We start from the raw sequence: 19,918 nt of genomic DNA on the forward strand, positions 1-19,918 counted from the left end.
TTTGTTGCATATTTTGCAAATGATAATGAATGCATGGTATATAGACTTATTACAGAGCCCTTCAGTCTCTTTAAGAACTTGTCTCACCTCCTCCACTTCTGTAACACAGGTAAGGGAACCTCCAGACGTTTCCCAGGCCTACAGCACAGCCTATCCCAGCCAGGGTGAACTCTATCTGCCTGCTCCATGTCGGCCTGCTTGGATCCTGGTCCATTTTCAGTACTCCCTGGGTTTCCTCGGCTGCTTGTCTGAGGCCACGCTTCTCAGGAAGGTTGGTTCAAATATATAAATGAAACGTGGTCATATAATCACTGTTTATGATCATTAATGATTACCTAAGCACGAGGAGATGATTATGCAGGAGTTCAGAAGTTAACACTTAGGCAACAACTAGTTTGTTGGATGGGTAGTCCTTCTGTTTGGTATTTGAATATCTATATTACTCTCTAAAATCACACTATATTGCAACGAAGTGTATAGACTTTAGGTGTTCCCACATAGGCCTACTGGAAGGCACATTGAAATCCAAATCCACGGTATGACGCTCATCTTATATAAAATATATCTAATATAAAAAACACGGTTTGTCCTTTGTTAAATTATCAACATGATTTTGAGAATTGAATTGAATAATGAAAATAAGTACTATTTGCTTTGAGGCAGGTAAGTAGTAGCCTGCACACTCTGGTTCTAAAACATGCCATCAGCACACCATTACCTCAGGGTGGCAGTAGAGCATCACGTTTAACGCAGTACATAAACAGTATTGACAGGCCTTGCTTACATGTGAGTAAATTCACAAAGTATGTTTTTATTTCTGTTTATACAGACTAAACAGCATTCCTATATTTGAATATCGTGTGTGCTATCGTGTTGAGAGTGCCATTCATATAAGTGGGAACAACACACAGACTTAGAAACAGACTAGTCATTTTGAGAGGCGGGGCAAAAGAATCCTGAATACTGGAGAGAATTTTTTTTTCATAGGAAAGGCGTGGTGTTGGTCTTCGTGATACAAATTTAAAGACTTCTCGATTTGGTTACATTTTGTTCAAATACAATGGGGAATTGCCACACAGTTGGACCAAACGAAGCTCTTGTGGTTTCAGGTAGGTTTGGGTCTTTTCACTTCCATGCATCATAGAATAAGCTACTCCGTTTTTCCCGTTATCATAACAGTGCACACGTTCGGTCTTACGTTATTCAATTGCATTTTGCCTAATAGTAGCCTACATTTTTCCAATATGATATTTCAGTAAGGATAAATTATTACACAGTGTCCAATGAGACTCAAATAGCTACCGATTATATGCACCTAATATGCTTTAATTGTATAATAGTATAGCCTACTGTAAAGCACAATATACAATATTGGAGTTTTTTAAAGATATAAACATACTGATAAGACATGTATGTCTAAAGTATTTGCCAGCAAGTGACTAGAAATAGCTATAATAGCCTGTTATAGATTTAATTCATTGTTTTTTCAGGTGGCCATCTTGTCATTTGCTCGCAAAATCGGGGAACCTCAGGAAAAACAAAAACGTGTTTTTAATGTGTGGGCTACTATAAATGAAACGTCTTACTGAAGTGCCCCCAGAAATGCGATTCGGACCCTAGAGGTTAGTTATAGGCTCTGCAAAAATAGCATGCACTATGTAGGCCTATCTCAGTTGACCAGTTGTCATCAACTAGCGGGTCATCATCTGCTTGTATGGCCTATTGTTGAGCTATTGGCTAGGCCTATTCATACACATTGTTGAGGATCTTGTTCAAGCAAGTTTTTATGCGTTATTGTGAAAGCACAGCCAAGCCCCAGCCAGTGCAAAATGTTAACCCCAAGAATTTAACAACACGATGATGCACAAGGTAGGATACAATGGATTATTTCAGAGTACTATTGAGCTCTAGACATTTCAGTCTCTCTCAAGTCTCGGCGTGAGACTCACGCATTTCAACCAGTTCACGCTCTCACGCAACATCTTATATTTCTCACGCAGGGAAGTAATGGTTAACTTGTCCCGCTTTACACAATAAATGGACGAGGCGCAGGCACGGAGGTATGTTTTCTGCCGCGTTCATAGCTCTCTAGTTATACAGAGTTAATGCCACCTACAAGCCAATCAGAAACACTAGCAGCACCCCGCCCCCTGTCTCCTGGATACCTGACAATATACTGAAACGTTGACAGGTATGCTAATCTCACGCCAAACTTTTGATAGAACTTGAGAGCCCTGCATTGTTGCCAAGGAGTGTTTTTTGTTGTAAAACATCCATTTGGATTGGAGATTGATCAGACTATGGTTGAAAGTATTACACACTGTAAATGAACTACTCCATGTGTAAGGTAAATATGTTACTTATGAATCGTCCTTAGTTACACAAACCATTAACCAATCCCCAATGATAACCTCAGTTGCTCATATTTGTTTTGAATTGGCAAAACTTGTTGCTAAATGAATATTCAAGTTCAAGTCTTTTATTGTCAGATGCACAGAACAACACAAGGTGAGACTGGGCACTGAAATTCTTAAGACAAGACAACGCAAGCACCTGGCATAACATAACATATAAGTACACAGATCATAAATTATATTTGGGACCATCCTAACCCTAACACTACGGGTATAGTATTGTTAATGTGCTGGAAGTCGCTCTGAGTCCAAAGAAAGGCCGTCAAAGGAAGTTCGAAAACGAGTGTGTATAGACATTTCCAGTGTTTGGAAACTGTAAGGATGTCAACAGAAGCCGTTTTGAGGAGGTGGCACAAAACACTCATTCATTCCTGTGACGGCTCCTGATACTGAGTGTGGCATCTGAAGTATTGCAACAGCCCGGGAAACGCGTACCTTCACCCCTTGAAGGAGTATGGACAGGTCTATTGCAACTACAGTGGAGCATTGAAGCTAGGCCAATATCCTGTCATCTGCCTTCTCGTAGGCCCTGTTTGGTATGATTTAGTAGTGTTATTACGGAAGAACAACAACAGGATTAGATCATGACAATCTAATCCCATGGTAGGTTGAGAGAGAGGGGTAATCCCAATGTGTTAACTAACTGGGACATGAGGCACAGTCACAATGCTACTCATGCACCTGGAATTGGCCTGATGTTGTCATGGCGAGAGGTGGGGTAGGACCCAAATGCACGAGAGTCGGCAGGCATGGTGGAACGAAAAGTGTTTATTACTCCAAAAAAACCAGGAAACACCAGGGTACTCACAGGGATGAAGGGTAGTAAGGACAAGACAAGTACTGGACACAAAACAGGAACCTAAATACAGAACCAAACGACACACAGGTGGACGCAATGACGCTAACGAGAACGAGACACAGGTGAAGACAGTGACAGGGAAACACTAGGGCAGGGCAAAAAACAGAAACCAGGGGGGCACGGCTGTGACCGTGACAGATCTTTTAGAGTATGGGTTATGATCGTGAAAATTGGAGGAAAAATGATGCCCTAAACTTGTATCAAGGACCCTCTTTCTTTTTTATATTACGCCATATCTTTTTGAAGAGGATTTCATCTGCAATGTGGTTTAATTCTTCACTGAATGGGATGTCTTTGAAGCAAATGTCAAGCAATAATAGGTTTAGTATTGAATGGACTAAAGCCTAGCAGCCATGCCTCGTGTGTGTGTGTGTGTGTGTGTATGTATGTGTGTGTGTCCTTGAAAGAGGGTGTCGTGACAGCTGAGAATGTCACATGTCAGCCCTCAGATAATGCCACCACCCTCAAAGATATCGGCCTGAGAGCTGTGTGGAGATTGGCAGGGCAGCTACGGTACCTCATCGGATTTAACTGATGTTGCAGATTTGTTTATGCTGCAATCAGCAGCTCTAAAACTTGCTTGGTTGGTCGGTTGTTTTGAACTATGCTGTTGTTGGCATTGGTTCTTCATAACCATCTGTTGGCAGTATTAGCCAGTAAGAGGAATGTCATTTCTTTCATTTCCTTTTGGATCCAACCTCAAGCCACTAAACTTGTTTCCTCATATTTGGGAAGGGGAGTGTACAAGCGTGCCTGCTTGAATCTGATAGAGGAGAGATAGCCAATCCAACATCTCATGGGCTACTTTGGTCAGATAGATTTGTAAGAACAAAGACAATCGCTTGGACTTGATACAGACCTATTTGTCTACTCTAGGTACTTCAAAAACAGAGTGTTATAGTGTCACCTGCTGTCACACAATTGTCATTTCTCTCCACAACTGTAGTCATAACACTGTTATACTCCTAATAATGGGAACTTAAATGTACAGGAAATGTACCAAACGTTAACCATGATTTGTTGGTTACTTACAAATGAAATACCATAGTATAATGTCTCATAGTGAAAGTGTGCCACAGTAAGATCGTCAATGAGTCACCTTTCTGGTTCCCATGGGGGTTTTTGTGTTGGAAACATACAGGAACAACAACCTTTATCTTCTTGCAGCACAGTGAGACCTACTAACACCTTTTTTTTCTTTTACCACAACACTCACTGCTCCCTTTTCGAGTGGTCTCCTGCCCAGACAGGGAAGACTGTGGTCGTCTGTAGATACATGCGTGTTTTCCTGTGTTCCGCAGGTGGCTGCTGTGGCTCTGATGAGAAGACGTACGTGGTGGGAGGCTGGGCCTGGGCCTGGATGCTCATCTCAGACATCCAGAGGTGAGGTCTGTTTCTGGGAGGCCCTCGGGCGCCGTGCTGCCAACAGCACACGGCTCAGGTCCTCGGTGTCCGCTCGTGACCGACGTTATTTGGAAATCCACTTGGTTGTAGAAATATCATTTAGCCACAACAAAAATGGACAAACGTCCCACCATGCATCAGGGCAGCATTTGAGATGGGCCTTGGGATATTCTGGTTACAGTTCTGTTGAGAAAAGAAGACGGCTAGGGTCAGTCAGGCTCATTCCCACCAGCAGCTAGTGTTTACTGAATATGTAAGCACCACGCGTCACAGCATTCAGCTGCTCACGAAGCACTTTCAGCGTGCCCTCGTTTCGTACATGACTGGAAAGACAAACAACACACGCTAATGGAGAGGTCAGGTTCAGTTGAGAAGATGTCGCAAAACACGATATTGCAACACCAGGCCAAGTACCAACAGCATGCTGGACGATGTCCTCTTTATTAACCGTTTGTCCCAGTGTTTGTTACTTCACTGGTAGTGCCCTTAGCGTAGTCCAGCTCCGGCTAACAATTGGAAGTTTTCATCTTGAACTTCATACTGTTACAATGTTTCGCCGGATGTGTTCTGTCTGTTTGTTGCCCTTTTATTTCTCTTTGTCTCTTTCTTTCTGCTGTGCTAACCTGCATTGCCTTGTCTGCTGTTAACCTGTCTGTTCCCCTGATGTGCTCATGTCTGTCCTGAACCCCGTAGCTTCATGGCCATGACGTAGCAGCCTTTTGTCTAGTTGCTAGGATATTTGATGGGATGGCTGTCCCCCCCCCCCCCCCCCCACACACAGAATGATGGCATGAGTGTACCCTGCATACAAAGTCTGTGCGGGAGGGTTTGCATGTTGCAGTTTCAGTCAACAACATGCTATCCTGATCTCTGGTACAGCAAAGTGTGTGCGCCTGCCAAGTTCATTAGCTGATAGATGGCCGCCATAAAGCAGCAGAGAAGGATGGGGCGGGACTGAGACGGGGGAGGAGGTTGCTGGGTCCTCCGCTTCCCGCTTGTGATGCAGTAATGTTGTTACTGTCTGGCCCGGTGCCTCATCGATCCACTTTCCCCCAGGAGGGAGGCAGAGAGAGCAGGGCGACCAGGGAAGGAGAGGGCTCTGAGTGACACAGCCTTTAGCTTCCTCCATCGGATGAGGCCTAACGCTTGGAGACAACAGCTGCCATCGTTTGTCTTTAGATTAGGATCATGTGCAGCTCTGGCTGTGGGGAGCCTTGGGTCTTTTTTACGAGGAAAGCCCGGGCATATTGGCTCTCTACGTATTAATTGTGAAATGGCGTTGAAGGCGCGGTAGAGCCTTGTTGTTATAGGGTACATTCTTACGTCATCTCCACTAAGCCCTCATCTCAGAGCGGGGGAGGGGCAGATCATTTTGGGGTGATCAATTCTGCGTTGGCTATTTGTGTTCTTTGACCTAGTTTTGGTAGTATTCCGCAACGGCAACATCATCAGGTCTGCTGTGGCTGCATAACTGCATTAGCAGCGCTGCCAGATGACAATGCAACAAGACCGCTGTGGGTTATTTCTGTCGGTTGTAGAATGTCTTCTACCCCCAACCCCCCCACCCCCCCCCCCACCCCCTCGCCTTTTTCCCCTCCCCATGTCCGCCGATACACTGCCAATCCTAACAGATGCTGTTAATCACTGTCCTGCCTCTCCTTATCTAACCCCTACGTAGACTGTCTCTGGAGATTATGACCATCCTCTGTCGCTGTGAGAATATCGAGACCTCGGAGGGTGTCCCTTTGGATGTGACAGGGGTGGCTCAGGTAATGCATCGTCACAGGGCTGAGATGAGACAGCAAGGCAGGGGACCGGGTTGAGACGAGGCTTGAGGCGAAACGGGTGGACAAACCAACAGGCCAACGGCGACAATGTGTGTTTCTGTCCGTTTTTTGTTGTTTTTCTTTGTTCCTCATTGATGTCCTTGTCTCCCTCCGCAGTGGAAGGGAGAGAGAGAGCCGGCTGTCGTTAACCTGAATGTGCTTTGCTGAACAGCTAACCTCACTCGCGTGGGCCATGGCAACAGGGTGGCCAAAAGGAATGCTTGAATAAGGGCTAGGCAAGGAGGGGGGGGGGGGTCACATGACGATAGACCCTTTGACTTTTTGAAACGTACATTTAGGCCATTCCATTCGCGCCACATTTAGACCGTTCGAAAAAAGCATTTCTCCACACCCTGTCGTCCTGGCTTGGGAGTCCTTTGGTAAATGTTTTTTTTTTTCTTCTTCACTCTTTGTGTTCTGCCCCGCCCCCCCCCCCCCCCTCCTTCTCTTCATTTGCCTTCCCCTCAGAACATGCCAATTTTTATTTTTATTTTTCACATTCTCCACAGGATAACCCTTGAGATTATGACCCTGCAGCCCAAGTGTGAGGATGTAGAGACAGCGGAGGGTGTAGCTATTACTGTCACTGGGGTGGCACAGGTAATTCACCACACCTTCTGGGATGCCTCTTTCAGCTCGAGGCGGGTTCGGCCTTCACCCCCCCCTCCCCACCCCCAGCCCCCCCCCCCCCCCCCCCTCTCCTGCCTTAACACGTTTTCCCATGGGATACTGATGCCATTTGACTACATGAGGATCAATCATTCTCCTGTAACCTCACAGTTACTTCACAATTCAAGTAACGATGAAAGTGAATTCCAATAATATCAGTGTTTGTCTAAACGGTGAATCCTATCTATCTGGACTGCCTCCAAACCTCAGATTTGCATAACTTTCGGAGTAAATCTGTCAGTGACATCAACTCGTGTCACGTGTGTTGACGCTGTTGTCACGTAAGTGAATCTCAAGTTGGGCTTCTGCCATTTTGCAGTAATGTCTCTGATGATTCCAAAAGACAGCTTCTACCCACCGTGGAGAATTATTGACCCTCATGTCAAGGCAGAGAATGTCGCCGACCCTTCAGACAGTTCTGCTTTGAATGCAGCTTCTCTACCTTGGAGAGGATTCAGTGGAGCTGTGTGGAAGCCTGTTATGTCCATTTAGCATCCAAACATTCATATATCTCAGTTCTTTATGTGGTCATCGTTTGGAATGTTGATTTGTTTCTTCGCTGCTGATTTTGTTCATTTTCTTCCATGTACCAACATTCTTACAGTGCCATAATTGAATTTGACTGGTAAACCGTACAAACTGTTGTTTGACATGAAGCAAACAATATAGCAGAAATTCAATATCAATTCACTTATCTTATCTCTCATTCCTGAGTGATTTTATGCACTTAAATGACATCACACGTCAGTTGTAGGACACCTATGCACAGCAAAATTGTCACAGCCACCAGTTCCCTTGTTCATGCCGTCCCCCCGCAACCACCCCCCCCCCCCCCCCCCCTCCCCCCAATCTCCCGCCCCCCACGTCTCAGGTCACGGCCCCCCTCAGCATGCCCACAATGGGGCCACTGCCAAGAGCAGAGGCTGGAGCCACAATCCTGGCTCCCAGATACCTCCAGTCTCCAAGTCCTACCTATTTTAAAGCTTTCTCTGTGAACCAGATTCATGAGCTGACTTGAATCCTAAATAGAGCATTACAAAGGGACTTGCCCAACCAGCGGATGTATGCAAACTCTGCAATTATTTGACCTTAAACACACCCACCTGGTGTTGGATCAGATTTCTTTTCATTTATCCCACTAAAGAGATCTGACAAGGGTATACATGTTTGAATAACCAGAGGAGGGAGGGTTGTCTCTTGGCAACCCCACTCTAATTATCCTCCCTCCCCTCTCCTCCACCTGGCTGTAAAAGGAGATGAGGCCCCCATTTCAAACCGCAGCTATGCTGCTAGACAGGGAATTGTCTTTAAAAAACTATTGAATGAGATTGTCATTGGGAACCCTTCAGCACAATAGACAGGAAACACGATTCCTGTGTTAGTTGTGCGTTTTTGTTGTTGTTGTTTCGGTTTTGTACAGTGCCACTTGAGCAGAGCATGGGGACAGAGCTGTGGGGGAAGGGGGAGGAGCTAGGAGGGGTGACACGGGAGAGGAGCCCTCATGCACGTGTCCACATTCCAGGCTCTGGCCTTTGTCACAGCTCCCCCTGCTGTCGCTGTCCAGTGGCCTGCTGGTGAAATGTCTTACCTGTCTGTGGCCATTTCTAAGTTGTGTCCTCCTGGAATGATTGCTGATTCCCCTCAGTCCTGCATGCGTCATTGGAGGCCATGTTCAGACCTGTCACCTCAGGGACCAGCTCACTCTCTTTCCTTTCAGCTGCGGAGGAGGAGGAGGAGGAGGAGTCCTCAGGTCACATGACTCCCAGGCCTGCCATTCATTTGTTTACCTCTCCATCCTCTTTTTAATCAGTCCCATTTGTAGATTAATCTTTGGGTCAGAGTGCAGTGTATTTCCTCTCTGTTGACCCTGTTGATATGATCCTCAACTTTACTTCAGATAACTAGGTACAACAGCCATAATCTTGGAACTGATTATGATGCATTTTTTTTATGTTTGTGTTAAAATGAACTTCTCATATTTTCCTTTATGAAATTGTCTGAAGAAAAACGTATTTCTTGTCATGGACTATTTTGTCCTGTGGTGAAAGTACCCCTGTGCCTGTAATTCAGAGTAGATGCAGATCAGTGTTTAGCAGTCGGGATTAGCTCTACAGTGTAAACCAATTATCTCAAGCATAGATTGGATTTGGGGAGAGTGAGACTGCAAATTCATCCTATGTCTAATTTACTCTATCTGGGTCAGTTGTCTGGCAACTTCACCTTAATTCAATTAGCAAGATTAGTATTATTAGAATAGATCACTTACATGTGATTGGCCTCCACAACCCTTTTCCACTGTAGGATCCTGAAAGGTCTACTACATTTCCTCTTGACAAGTTTTGGTTGATTAAACATTTATCAGACTTTATTTACTATCATTTATCATCTCACCAATCTTTTTAAGAGTAACTACACACCCCAATTTCAGCCACAGCCCATCCCTTCAAATTTAAAAAGAAATGCAAAAGTTATGATTTGGCATTCATTTTGGGGCTTCCTCAAACGCTCATAGTTTATCACACTGTACACAACCCGTCCCTGTGATACACAAGAGTACTTTGAAATGACACTCATACGTGATGAATTCCTTATATTTTTAACCACTAGTTTTTACCACCAACAATAAAAAAATTACACTTAAAGATTTGATTGACGAGTTTAGCCATGTGTGAATAATATTATTAGCGGTTCAACTCAAACAGGTGGTTTTGGTGTTTAGTTACTCTTTCATTTGTTGTCAATTGAACATTTAATAATTACCATCAATCAATTTATTAAACTGAACTGCCAGTGGAAGGGTGAAAACTGTGTTTCTATTTGACCAAGGACAATAGTGGTCATTAAAGCAGGGGATAAATTGTATTTGTTTATCAGATTTACTTAGCAAGCAGACGGCAGATAGAACTACAAAATGAATTGTTTCCATATTTCTGACTGCGTGCGTGTGTTACTAGCTGACGACCTCCTCCACCTTCCAGGTGAAGGTGATGACTGACAACGAGCTCTTAGGGTACGCCTGTGAGCAGTTCCTGGGGAAGTCCGTGCAGGAGATCAAGAGTGTCATCCTGCAGACACTGGAAGGTCACCTGCGCTCCATCCTCGGTAGGGAGACAGCTAAACACAGGTTCCCCCTCTCAGGCCAGGATGCACCCAAACAGCATTCACCTTGGACTTCAGCTTGACAAACGTACTGTAGGTGTTTGTGCCTTAGGCTTACACCGTCCCCCTAAGTTGACGCAAGCTCTCGTGTTCCAGGAACTCTGACAGTGGAGCAGATCTACCAGGACAGGGACAGGTTCGCCAGTCTGGTGCGGGAGGTGGCCTCGCCCGATGTGGGCCGCATGGGCATCGAGATCCTCAGCTTCACCATCAAGGTTCGACCTGGGAGAGGATGTCTACCTCCTGTGATGAGGGGGGGGGGGGTCCAGCCACTGAAGCCTATTCACTCCCAACGACATCCATAGTACCTGTGCTCACCCAGCATGTTTCTGTGTCTCCCTGGTAGGATGTGTATGATAAAGTGGAGTACCTGAGCTCCCTGGGGAAGTCCCAGACAGCAGCGGTACAGAGAGATGCCGACATAGGAGTCGCCGAGGCCGAGCGGGACGCCGGCATCAGGGTAAGAGCAGAACCCGGAGGTGTGGGGGGAAAACAGAAGCGTTCAAAAGCCGGCCTTTTCGCCACCGCGCTTCTTTCACTTTCCGTCTTTTGCCCTCGCCCCCTCGACAGGAAGCGGAATGCAAAAAAGAGATGATGGACATGAAGTTCCAGGCGGACACCTTGATGGCCGACTCGAAGCGCGAGCTGGAAATGCAGCGGGCCGCCTTCAACCAGGAAGTCAACACCAAGGTACCAGACCAGATTAGCGATCATCGACCCTCCATAGCAAACAAACGCACGCGCACGGCGCCACACAAACAAACCCTGCGTCCTCTCTCTCGACCCTAGAAAGCAGAGGCCCAGCTGGCCTACGAGCTGCAGGCCGCCAAGGAGCAGCAGAAGATCCGTCTGGAAGAGATCGAGATCGAGGTGGTCCAGAGGAAGAAGCAGATCACCATCGAGGAGAAGGAGATCCAACGCACGGACAAGGAGCTCATCGCCACGGTGAAGAGGCCCGCCGAGGCCGAAGCCTACAAGATGCAGATGCTGGCCGAGGGACAGAAGTGAGGATACTGCTTCCACAATATTCTGGATGTTAATATCATGGGGTTGTAGCTTCATCTGTACATGCCGTTGGTTCAAATTTACTTGTGGCTGTAGTTTCATAACCCTTCTCTTGCCTTGGTCATTACCCTCGCCTAGGATTAAGAGGGTGTTGACTGCCCAGGCCGAGGCTGAGAAGATCCGCTGCATAGGTGAGGCGGAGGCCGGCTCCATAGAGGTGGTGGGGAAGGCAGAGGCTGAGAAGATGAGGCTGAAGGCTGAGGCCTACCAGCAGTACGGAGAGGCTGCCAAGACCGCCCTGGTTCTGGAGGCCTTGCCCAAGGTCAGTGAACCACACACTTATCAGTGATGCTGTACACAAATGAACGTGTTCCCGTTGTGATTAAACCAATGAAGGAGATGCTATCTTTTCGGCCTTTACACAGATTGCAGGCAAAGTGGCGGCGCCCCTCGCCCGGACCAATGAGATTATCATCCTGAGCGGGGAGGGCAGTCGCGTGACCGGAGAGGTGAACCGTCTTCTGGCTGAACTCCCCGTGTCGGTCAACGCCCTCACAGGGGTGGACCTGACGAAGGTGAGGGGGGCTGCGGCTGAACTCAGGGCGTGATTGGCTCGCTGCAACTGCAGGCAATACACAAGCCCATATGCTGTGTCATTAAGAGGCCTGGGAACACTATTTCTACTGTACCGATCCAACACGGTTTATCTTGGAGAACCAGACAGAGAGTTGTATCTTGTTCCTGGTCACTCACCCTCCATCCTCGCAGCATGATAAACTCTTTCTTTTTGTGTTCCTGTTTCTGCAGATCCCCTTGCTTCAGAAGATGGTCAACCCACAAGCATGAAAACCACCATCTCCCTTCCATAGCCCCTGACCCCAATGCATCTGTATTATGCACTGTTTATAATCACTGCCTTCAAATCAGAACACTTGAATCGAGATATGTATTTCTAACAGGTCAAAAAGGTTTTATTCCCTGGACCCCTGGTGCCTTAGCTCGATAGGACCAGATCATCCATGTATCTTTTCAAGGTTTTTTTTTTTTTACTCTCTTGTTATTCGTCCATTCGATTTCGTTTTATTCGACACTCCTTTTATACTAACACTTTTGCTGTGTAACTGTGACATTTTCTTCTGAAAAACAACCATTCTAGGTCAAGCTAAATTTTATTTCGTGTTTCATGTTAGGTATATTTGTATTGTCTCCATACCTTTTCCCAGTATTTATTCATCATTCGTTTTGATTCCGATGTGCAGTGCCTGTATAATCAGTCCAGTGCCCAAGCCTCAGGGAGATATCTGGTTTGGTCATTCTATTTTCATTTTGTTGCATCTTATGGGCAGATGTAAAAACGTTATCTGCATATCTTCATGTCAACTTCTATGAAACAGGTTTGGCTGCTCAGTTACCCACTTAACTGTGGGTATATATGATGTGTGTACGCCCATGGGAAGTTGCATCGATACACATGCACATTCACCTGTGTGCATGTTTGTATTGATCTGTAAGCCATACACTGTTGATGTTAGCCTTAATAGACCCGGGAGTTCGGCTAGGTTTGCTGACCATCTGTCAACTATCTGGATCATCAGATCATAGGCATAAGCTTTAACACTTTAAACTATGGGGAAACCATTTGATATGTACATGCTTTTTTTGTATATTCCGCTTAACCGTTCAGACCGATGTCAAGAGTTTGACCTATGTTAAAGGGTGCTAATGTCTCTCGCGTAATGCCGTGTGGCCATGCTGTAGACCTTATTATGTCCACTCGTCACATTTCGTTTTCTTTCTATTGTACATTGCCACATTCCTCATTAACTCTGCCTCCATAGCAACATGACATTTTCAGTTTAATGTCAAGTTGTATTTTTCGTTTTCATCTACTGTAGCTCTGCATGGCAATGTTTTTCAACTTGCCGAAACTTTTTTCACAACCATTTTTATTTATTTTTGACTAACCTACCAGTATGTCTGGTGGTCTTGTGATTGACAAAAAAACTGTATTTCATTATAGCTCTAATGAACCCATTTCTAGTTGAATGTTTTATTATCATGTCTTTAGATCACATCACTACCCATTCACATCCCCAACATGCTGCTCAGTAGTGGTATGAAGCTGTGCATTACTATTGTTTGTTCAGCGACCATGTCAGGTGTATGTCATGTGATTTAACATGTTGGATATTCATTCACCTAATACTAATACAATTATTACATTCATGTAATAATCATTTCCCTTACACCCTCCCTGGCACCACCTGATATCACCCCACTAACTCCATGAATGGCCAAGAGGTCCAAACTAATTTCCCCGCAGTTTTATATCGGATATTTCTGTTTTGCAAATGGCTAACAATGTGATGTCTGTTTGTGTACGCCTGTAAATGTACTTGAGACATTGTGTGTTACAGACAGAAAACATGGTTAAATCCCACTGTGGGCAAACCCACAATGGATCTAGACTCAAAAATATAATTTCTTGTGCCATAATGTTTTGTCATATGGATTGGTTACCGTAATTTAGAGGCAGTTTACAGAGGATTGGACTGATGTAGAATGTAGGTCTATGACTTTACTAGCTTTATCTAGAGTATCTATGGAATATTTACATGTATCACCTATCATAGAAATGTATCTATTGAAAATCAATAAATGTTTGCGTGAATTTTTGGGTTTTCCAAGAATTTGATGAAAACAAATCCAGTTTATATACTGTGTTGTTCATGTGACACTGCCACAGAAGAACAGTAAGATTAAAAATGTAAACGTGCTATCGTGTAATGCATGACAGGAAGGAAAGAAAGGGAAACGAAAGTAAGATCAAATATGAAAGCAGCAAACGTGTTTGTGATCAAGGGTTAGGCAGTTTTTTTAGGATGGTTAATATATTTATGTTAGGCTGGTTTATATTATGTCACTTTGCCTCTGGCAATAAAAGAGTCCCATAAGGTACGATCATTTTATGATATGCCGTGATACCTAATGTCTGTAATATACTGGCACTACCAACGGCACTACCTCTATAGTGCTTTTTTTATAGTTATTTGTTATGCATGACTCAGTATTCTGCAAATAGGGCACCAATTGGTAACACATTTAGAATTGAACTGCTGTTATAAAAACTGTTTTGTAAAAATGTGTACGTACATTATAGTTACAAATTTGGCAAACCAATCTCACGTGTCCCCATAATGTTCTGCAATTGAAGGAGACATGGGCTAGTCACCCAGAACACAATTGACTTCATGTCATTACGTGGGTGCTTCCATAACAAGCTATAGTTCAAGGTCACAGGAACTCCATGTTGAACACACTCAGACATGACTTTTGTCATATGGAATGATGAACACTGTAATTCAACTGCAATACCGGTCCAAATTACATTATTCATGGTAATCATATGGGCCTTGGGAAATGGGAAAATCCATTTAATTCTTGATAACAAAAAAGAAATATATACACACTCTTGTAATAACATTACTTTTGACCTAAAATTTTACAATTTTGAAAACCTATTCTTCACACATCAGAGCATCTGCTAACATTGTAAGGAGGAATGTATTGTCTAGTTTATTCAACATTATCTATAAGCTTGTTTTTGGAAGCATTTACTTTCCACTCTGGTCCTCTAAGAAGTAGTCAAGCAAAGGTGTTTTATAAGAGTACTCCAGTGAGGGGGGGCCTCTGGGGTTCCCATGGTAATCCCCGAGAGGGCCTACAGGACCCATCAGGCTGTTCTGGTAAAGCATCGTGCCGTGGATGGGCAGGTAGTCTCCTGTGTGCTCCAGCTGTGGTGGGTAGGGGGGCCGTAGCTGTCTCTCCAGCCCCAGGCTTGGCCTCTCGTACTGGGCCTGGTGCAGCTTCCCAGGACTCCCAGAGACGGAAGCCCCCCGGCTGTGGATCCTGTTGAGGATGTTGGCGAGGGGCCTGGGGCTTCCTGGGTCGCAGGACGGGCTCATATCCAGGGAACGCAAGGCGCTCTCCGAGAGGTGGATCCTGCTGACCTTAGGGGGCAGGGGGAGGGGGTAGTCAAAGTCAGCCTGGTGCTGATGCTCCGTCTGCGGGCCTGGAGGGGGGTGGTGTCGAGGGGGGGGTGCACCAAGGCCTTGGTGCTGAGGTGGTCCTATCGCTCGACTGCTGTATGGTGCAGGCCGCCTGAAACCGACCAATCCTGAGTGTGTCTGGCCCAGTGTGTGTGTGAAGAGAGGAGAGGCGACGTTTCGCAAGCGAGGACACACTGCTTCAGTATGCACAGGGCTGAAAGGATAAACAATACTGTGTCATAGTCATCATAAAATTCAGTTGAATTCTATTATTATTGTATGGTGTTTGTAGTATTATCATTTAGGTAGTATAAGGAAGTGATAAATGCCCACCTGCTGTAATCTCGGGTGCTTGGTGTACTTTGAGGGCTGTTTGCCCACTCCTCAGAGGGCAGGGCTGCAGGGCCCCGGTTCATGAAGGCTGAGATGAATGGGTTCGGGGCTGTCGGTCGAGGTGTGTTGTCCAGCCTGTAGTCCGTTCCATGGGAGTCCACTGAGCTGGATACTGTGCTGTCGTTTTCATTGGCTGCATCTACAGGTCTGAATACTGACAGAGGCAAATTGTCAAAGTTGAAGAGAAAATATCCCTTGTCTTAAGGAAGGATGAGGAATACTGAAACCTGAATAAAATATTTACTGAAATACACAATTAAATATTTTCAGATACCAAGTTGGCCTTGAAGGAAGGTTTTTATGTTTCACATACGTGTAGCTGTAGCATAAAATGTATATGTTTTATTTATTTATTTTTTATTTACCATTTGAAGGTATGATCACTTGTTCATCCACATGCTTGTCAGGGCTTGTTTTCTCCTTCTCTCTGAACCTGTGAAGACAAATTTGTATGTATGGTTTCTTAAAAGCATATGGATAAAATAACATATGGGAAAAAAAGTCCACATGTGGCCTTTCTGTAATTTCCACAATAACATATTTTTTCTCAGTGAATGTCAGAATGGCACACATGGATCACAGATTCAGAGAACAAACAGTTCGCTTTATTTGTAATCTCACTTTAAGAACGTACCTTTTTCTATTCAGTCCACTGTCACGAAAGCCTTTAGCAAAAGGATTGTTGTCTATTTTGAGCTTTGTTACCTGAGGAGAAATAAATAATGATTCATTGAACAGTGTGCACAAGAAGATTGCAGTTCATGCAGTGTCCATATTTTGCCTCAAGAGGGCAGCACAAACTAAGCTTTTCATCGAAGCTCATCGACACATCCTGTATTTCTACTTCTTGTTATAGTTCATCATTATCAACATGTACTGACCATGTTCTCAGTACCTGAGTTAATATTCTATTCATTCTATCACATAATCCTTTTCAAAACCATGCATGTTTCTTTACCTCAGCGTTCTGGTAGGCAGTGACTGCTATGAAGGCTGCCTCTGGAAAGGTAAAACACAGATAGCCTCCTGAGAAAGGGCTGCAGGGGTCAGGGGATTGGATTATATGCAAGCGGGGCAAGTACTTATGCATGGAGTGGAGAATCACCTGCAGACACAAAATCATATTTGTATTATTGACATTGAACCTGTGTATCTATCTGCCTTAGTACAATTAATGGGTATGTGTATATATGTTATGACAGTGGCATGTTCTCTGCTACATGTGAGGTTTAAACTGGCAGCTGTCTTTGTGGCAACTTGGACGTAGGTAGGATCCCAAACAAACAGACTGGGACTATCACAGTGTGGGGAGGATTTCACAGGCTGGGCCATTCTGCCACACATTGTCTTACCAGGCCATTTGAGTTAAGTGTGTTGTTGGTAAGCTTGAGCTTGTGGAAGGAGACTGGGTACTGCATCCATCTCTCCCCCAGAGCGGGTGAGTCCGGGTGGATGAAGAAGTGGTTGGCTAGATGAGGGTCTGTCACACCACTAACCTCCCAGTGATCCTTGGACCACTGGACATGACATGGAAAAAGAGAGGTTGTTGTGATTAAATAATGGCATGATCTCGTGAACAACATTGTTTGCTTTATTGGTGTGTATGAGTGAGAATGATAATATGAACATGAGATAAAAGCTGTAAAGAAAACAGTTCTGCCTGTAATTCGTGGGGATAAACATGGGCAGGGCAGGGCGAGGTACCTTGTATTTGTTATCATCAAAAGGGATCATGTCCATCATCAGTACATACTTTGCCCGAGGGTTCAACCCCGTCACAGTGACTTTGCAGCTCGGAAACATCCGCCTGCAATACAATGAAGTAGGAAGTTCAAAATGTATTCCAACTGTGTACAGAAGTTACAGGCTTCACGCAGTCATGTAGGCCTACAACTTTACACGAAAATATTTTTGTTTTAGCTATGTAGTAATTCCCCACCAAAATGTGAAGCACATACGATAAATATAAAGTAGCCTACCTCAGGACCGAGACGCAAAAACGTAGGCTACTCGTTTTTGAGGTAGGCTAGTATATAAAATAAACGCATGCGTTGTGAGCACAATTTCATACCTTCCTGTTTTTGTAATGAGCATCTCTGTATCCAAGTCTCCGAATTTTTCCCAAAGTTCACGACCCTGCAGAGACACCCGGACTTGAAGCGACGATATTTCGGTGTCACCTCCGGCAATACCGGCATCCCATGACTGTCCGTGGTAAGCAGCATCCTTCCAATCTGACGGTGTACATTTTAGAAAAACTTTTCATTCAGACACCAACTGTTAAAATCAACTCAACTCAACCATGATTTCAATCTCACATCGGTAGGCAGTAGTCACTGCCTTCTCACAAAACATTTATCCTTAATAAGCATGTGAGGCAACAACCTACTGTACCTGGGGGGCAATAAGCATAGTTCTTGGGCTGAGAGTTGAGTGAATACTGGTATTCACACAGTGGCCTCTCCTGATGCAAAAACATGGCATTGAATCCTCAATCCTGCTATCCTTTCCTGATTTACTCCAAAGTCTAACTAGGCATACTGATGTCTGCACTTGAGATACTGCTGTCCCCCCAAATGGGAGAGGAGTGGGACTGGCAGGGACTTCAATCAGAGTCTCACTTTGATCTTCCGAGCCCTCTTCACAGGTTAGAGCAGATCTACATCTTGTGTGAGAGGAAGGGAGAAACGGGGGTGGGGGTGGTTGGGGCTGCAGTGGAATTGCTGGGGATCCCCTGCCTCAGCCTACCTCCCGCCCCCCCCCCAACCCCAGTCCCAGGCTCTCGCCCCTTGTCAGGCAGTTTGTCCCAGATGTCCTGCTATTAGAACAGGAAGCTGCTCCCGCTCTTTTATTGACTGGGCTGCCTAGACAGTGTCATTGGAGAGATGTGTGGAGAATGACACGTCTCCCCTGCGGTGAACACCATGTTGTCTCTGGCCTGGATAAAAGAGGTGTGGATGACTTAGCTGTGTCAAACATGCTGTTCTGGCGTGTCTAAACACCTCTTGGTTTCTTTACTGATGACACCTGGATGACACAAGATCAAGTCGTGCATACGATGCATTCATGCTTCACATTACACATCAGGAATGATGGTGAGGCATACTACAATTTATCACAGTAAACAATGATAGAACGTTCTACCCACTACCCCAAGAGACAGAAGCAGAGTATACGAAACATGTATTCTTTGACTGATTCATTTGACTTTCCTAGGTTCAGTGGTGACCAGTATAGTACGACTAGTAACTGTAATTACAATAAAATAATACATATTAAATATGACAGAATGTAAATCACTGGATGCTTAGAAATGTAGCTTAAGATATATTTGATCCATTTATTTATGGCCAATATATGTACTGTATATGGGATGCTAGAAATACAATGTTCAATGACTGCACATCATTTCCAGACATATCTCTATTCTGTCTGGCCAGCCAAACAAATTCGGTTTTCTTCGAACACAATCGAAATTTCACAGAAATCTACATTTATTTCCACTACTGATAAAGCTTTGGAGGGACACCAAGCCGCCCTGTGGGACCGCCCAGATAGCCCTGTCTCCCTCTTTATCTGGCCACTCTGCTCCAGCACTCCCACCCCCACCCAAACTGGGGAGCCTGTTACCATGGTAACTCTGTAAAGCTGCTGCCCCATATCACCCGACTCATATCCCCCTTTTTGGCGGAGGTTAAGTCATGAATTATCAAGTATGGACACGTTCGATACATTAAATGTTCACAGTTGACTGGAAAGGTTGCCTGGTTTCTGGAACTTGTCTGCACATATTCATTGGTGCTTATTTGATCAAAAAAGTCATTAAGAATTTACCAACAACAGGAAGCTACAATATCCACTTGCAACTTGCCACTAGCCTGTACACTCCTGAGAGTTCATGTTCTAACAAAAGGCATATCTCTTCATGAAAGGTGGCCAGATTGAGAGCACATTGAGATGATGAAAGATACATGAAATGAACGAAACAGCTGACCACAGTGCCAAACAAGAACGGAAGGCTTTGCATATCTGTGTGAAAATGTAACAGAGCAAAGTTTCGAAAAAAAAATATTATTCTGTGTGCAGTTGGACCTTGTGAAATACCTGCGGTTTCATAACAGTTTGAGATCTAATAAGGGG

The 19,918-nt window shown here is 44.8% G+C and overlaps 2 protein-coding genes across 3 annotated transcripts; one reads left to right on the forward strand and one right to left on the reverse strand.

Moving 5' to 3' along the window:
* The first annotated feature begins 999 nt into the window (after positions 1-999).
* On the forward strand, positions 1,000-14,050 carry LOC136962732 (flotillin-2a). Of its 2 annotated transcripts, none has more exons than XM_067256592.1 (11): positions 1,000-1,109; positions 4,575-4,656; positions 6,356-6,446; positions 10,151-10,274; positions 10,428-10,546; positions 10,678-10,791; positions 10,902-11,021; positions 11,121-11,335; positions 11,475-11,658; positions 11,762-11,911; positions 12,144-14,050. In XM_067256592.1, the coding sequence occupies exons 1-11, from the start codon at positions 1,061-1,063 to the stop codon at positions 12,180-12,182; spliced, it is 1,287 nt and encodes a 428-aa protein (XP_067112693.1). In that variant the 5' UTR covers positions 1,000-1,060; the 3' UTR covers positions 12,183-14,050. The 2 variants fall into 2 exon arrangements, with proteins under 2 accessions (XP_067112693.1, XP_067112692.1); XM_067256591.1 differs by lacking the exon at positions 6,356-6,446 and adding an exon at positions 7,013-7,103.
* Positions 14,051-14,357: 307 nt separating this feature from the next.
* Positions 14,358-18,393, reverse strand: tbx16l (T-box transcription factor 16, like). Its single transcript, XM_067256590.1, has 9 exons — positions 18,173-18,393; positions 17,850-18,012; positions 17,483-17,585; positions 17,131-17,295; positions 16,737-16,883; positions 16,413-16,483; positions 16,144-16,211; positions 15,719-15,932; positions 14,358-15,599 (listed from the first exon to the last, which is right to left on the reverse strand). Exons 1-9 carry the CDS (start codon positions 18,255-18,257, stop codon positions 14,951-14,953), a joined length of 1,665 nt encoding a protein of 554 aa, XP_067112691.1. The 5' UTR covers positions 18,258-18,393; the 3' UTR covers positions 14,358-14,950.
* Positions 18,394-19,918: the final 1,525 nt, after the last annotated feature.

The sequence above is a fragment of the Osmerus mordax genome, chromosome 19 (assembly GCF_038355195.1).
Source record: "Osmerus mordax isolate fOsmMor3 chromosome 19, fOsmMor3.pri, whole genome shotgun sequence".
In the NCBI taxonomy this organism is placed as follows: Eukaryota; Metazoa; Chordata; class Actinopteri; order Osmeriformes; family Osmeridae; genus Osmerus; species Osmerus mordax.

Coding starts and splice junctions, on each gene's coding strand:
- LOC136962732 (XM_067256592.1), top strand. CDS start 1,061: ATGGGGAATTGCCACACAGTTGGACCAAACGAAGCTCTTGTGGTTTCA. Junction 10,275..10,427: donor TCACCTGCGCTCCATCCTCG/GTAGGGAGACAG, acceptor CTCGTGTTCCAG/GAACTCTGACAGTGGAGCAG. Junction 11,336..11,474: donor ATGCTGGCCGAGGGACAGAA/GTGAGGATACTG, acceptor ACCCTCGCCTAG/GATTAAGAGGGTGTTGACTG.
- tbx16l (XM_067256590.1), bottom strand. CDS start 18,257: ATGTTTTTGCATCAGGAGAGGCCACTGTGTGAATACCAGTATTCACTC. Junction 16,484..16,736: donor CTGCCTACCAGAACGCTGAG/GTAAAGAAACAT, acceptor ATTTCTCCTCAG/GTAACAAAGCTCAAAATAGA. Junction 15,933..16,143: donor AGTGATCATACCTTCAAATG/GTAAATAAAAAA, acceptor TGCCTCTGTCAG/TATTCAGACCTGTAGATGCA.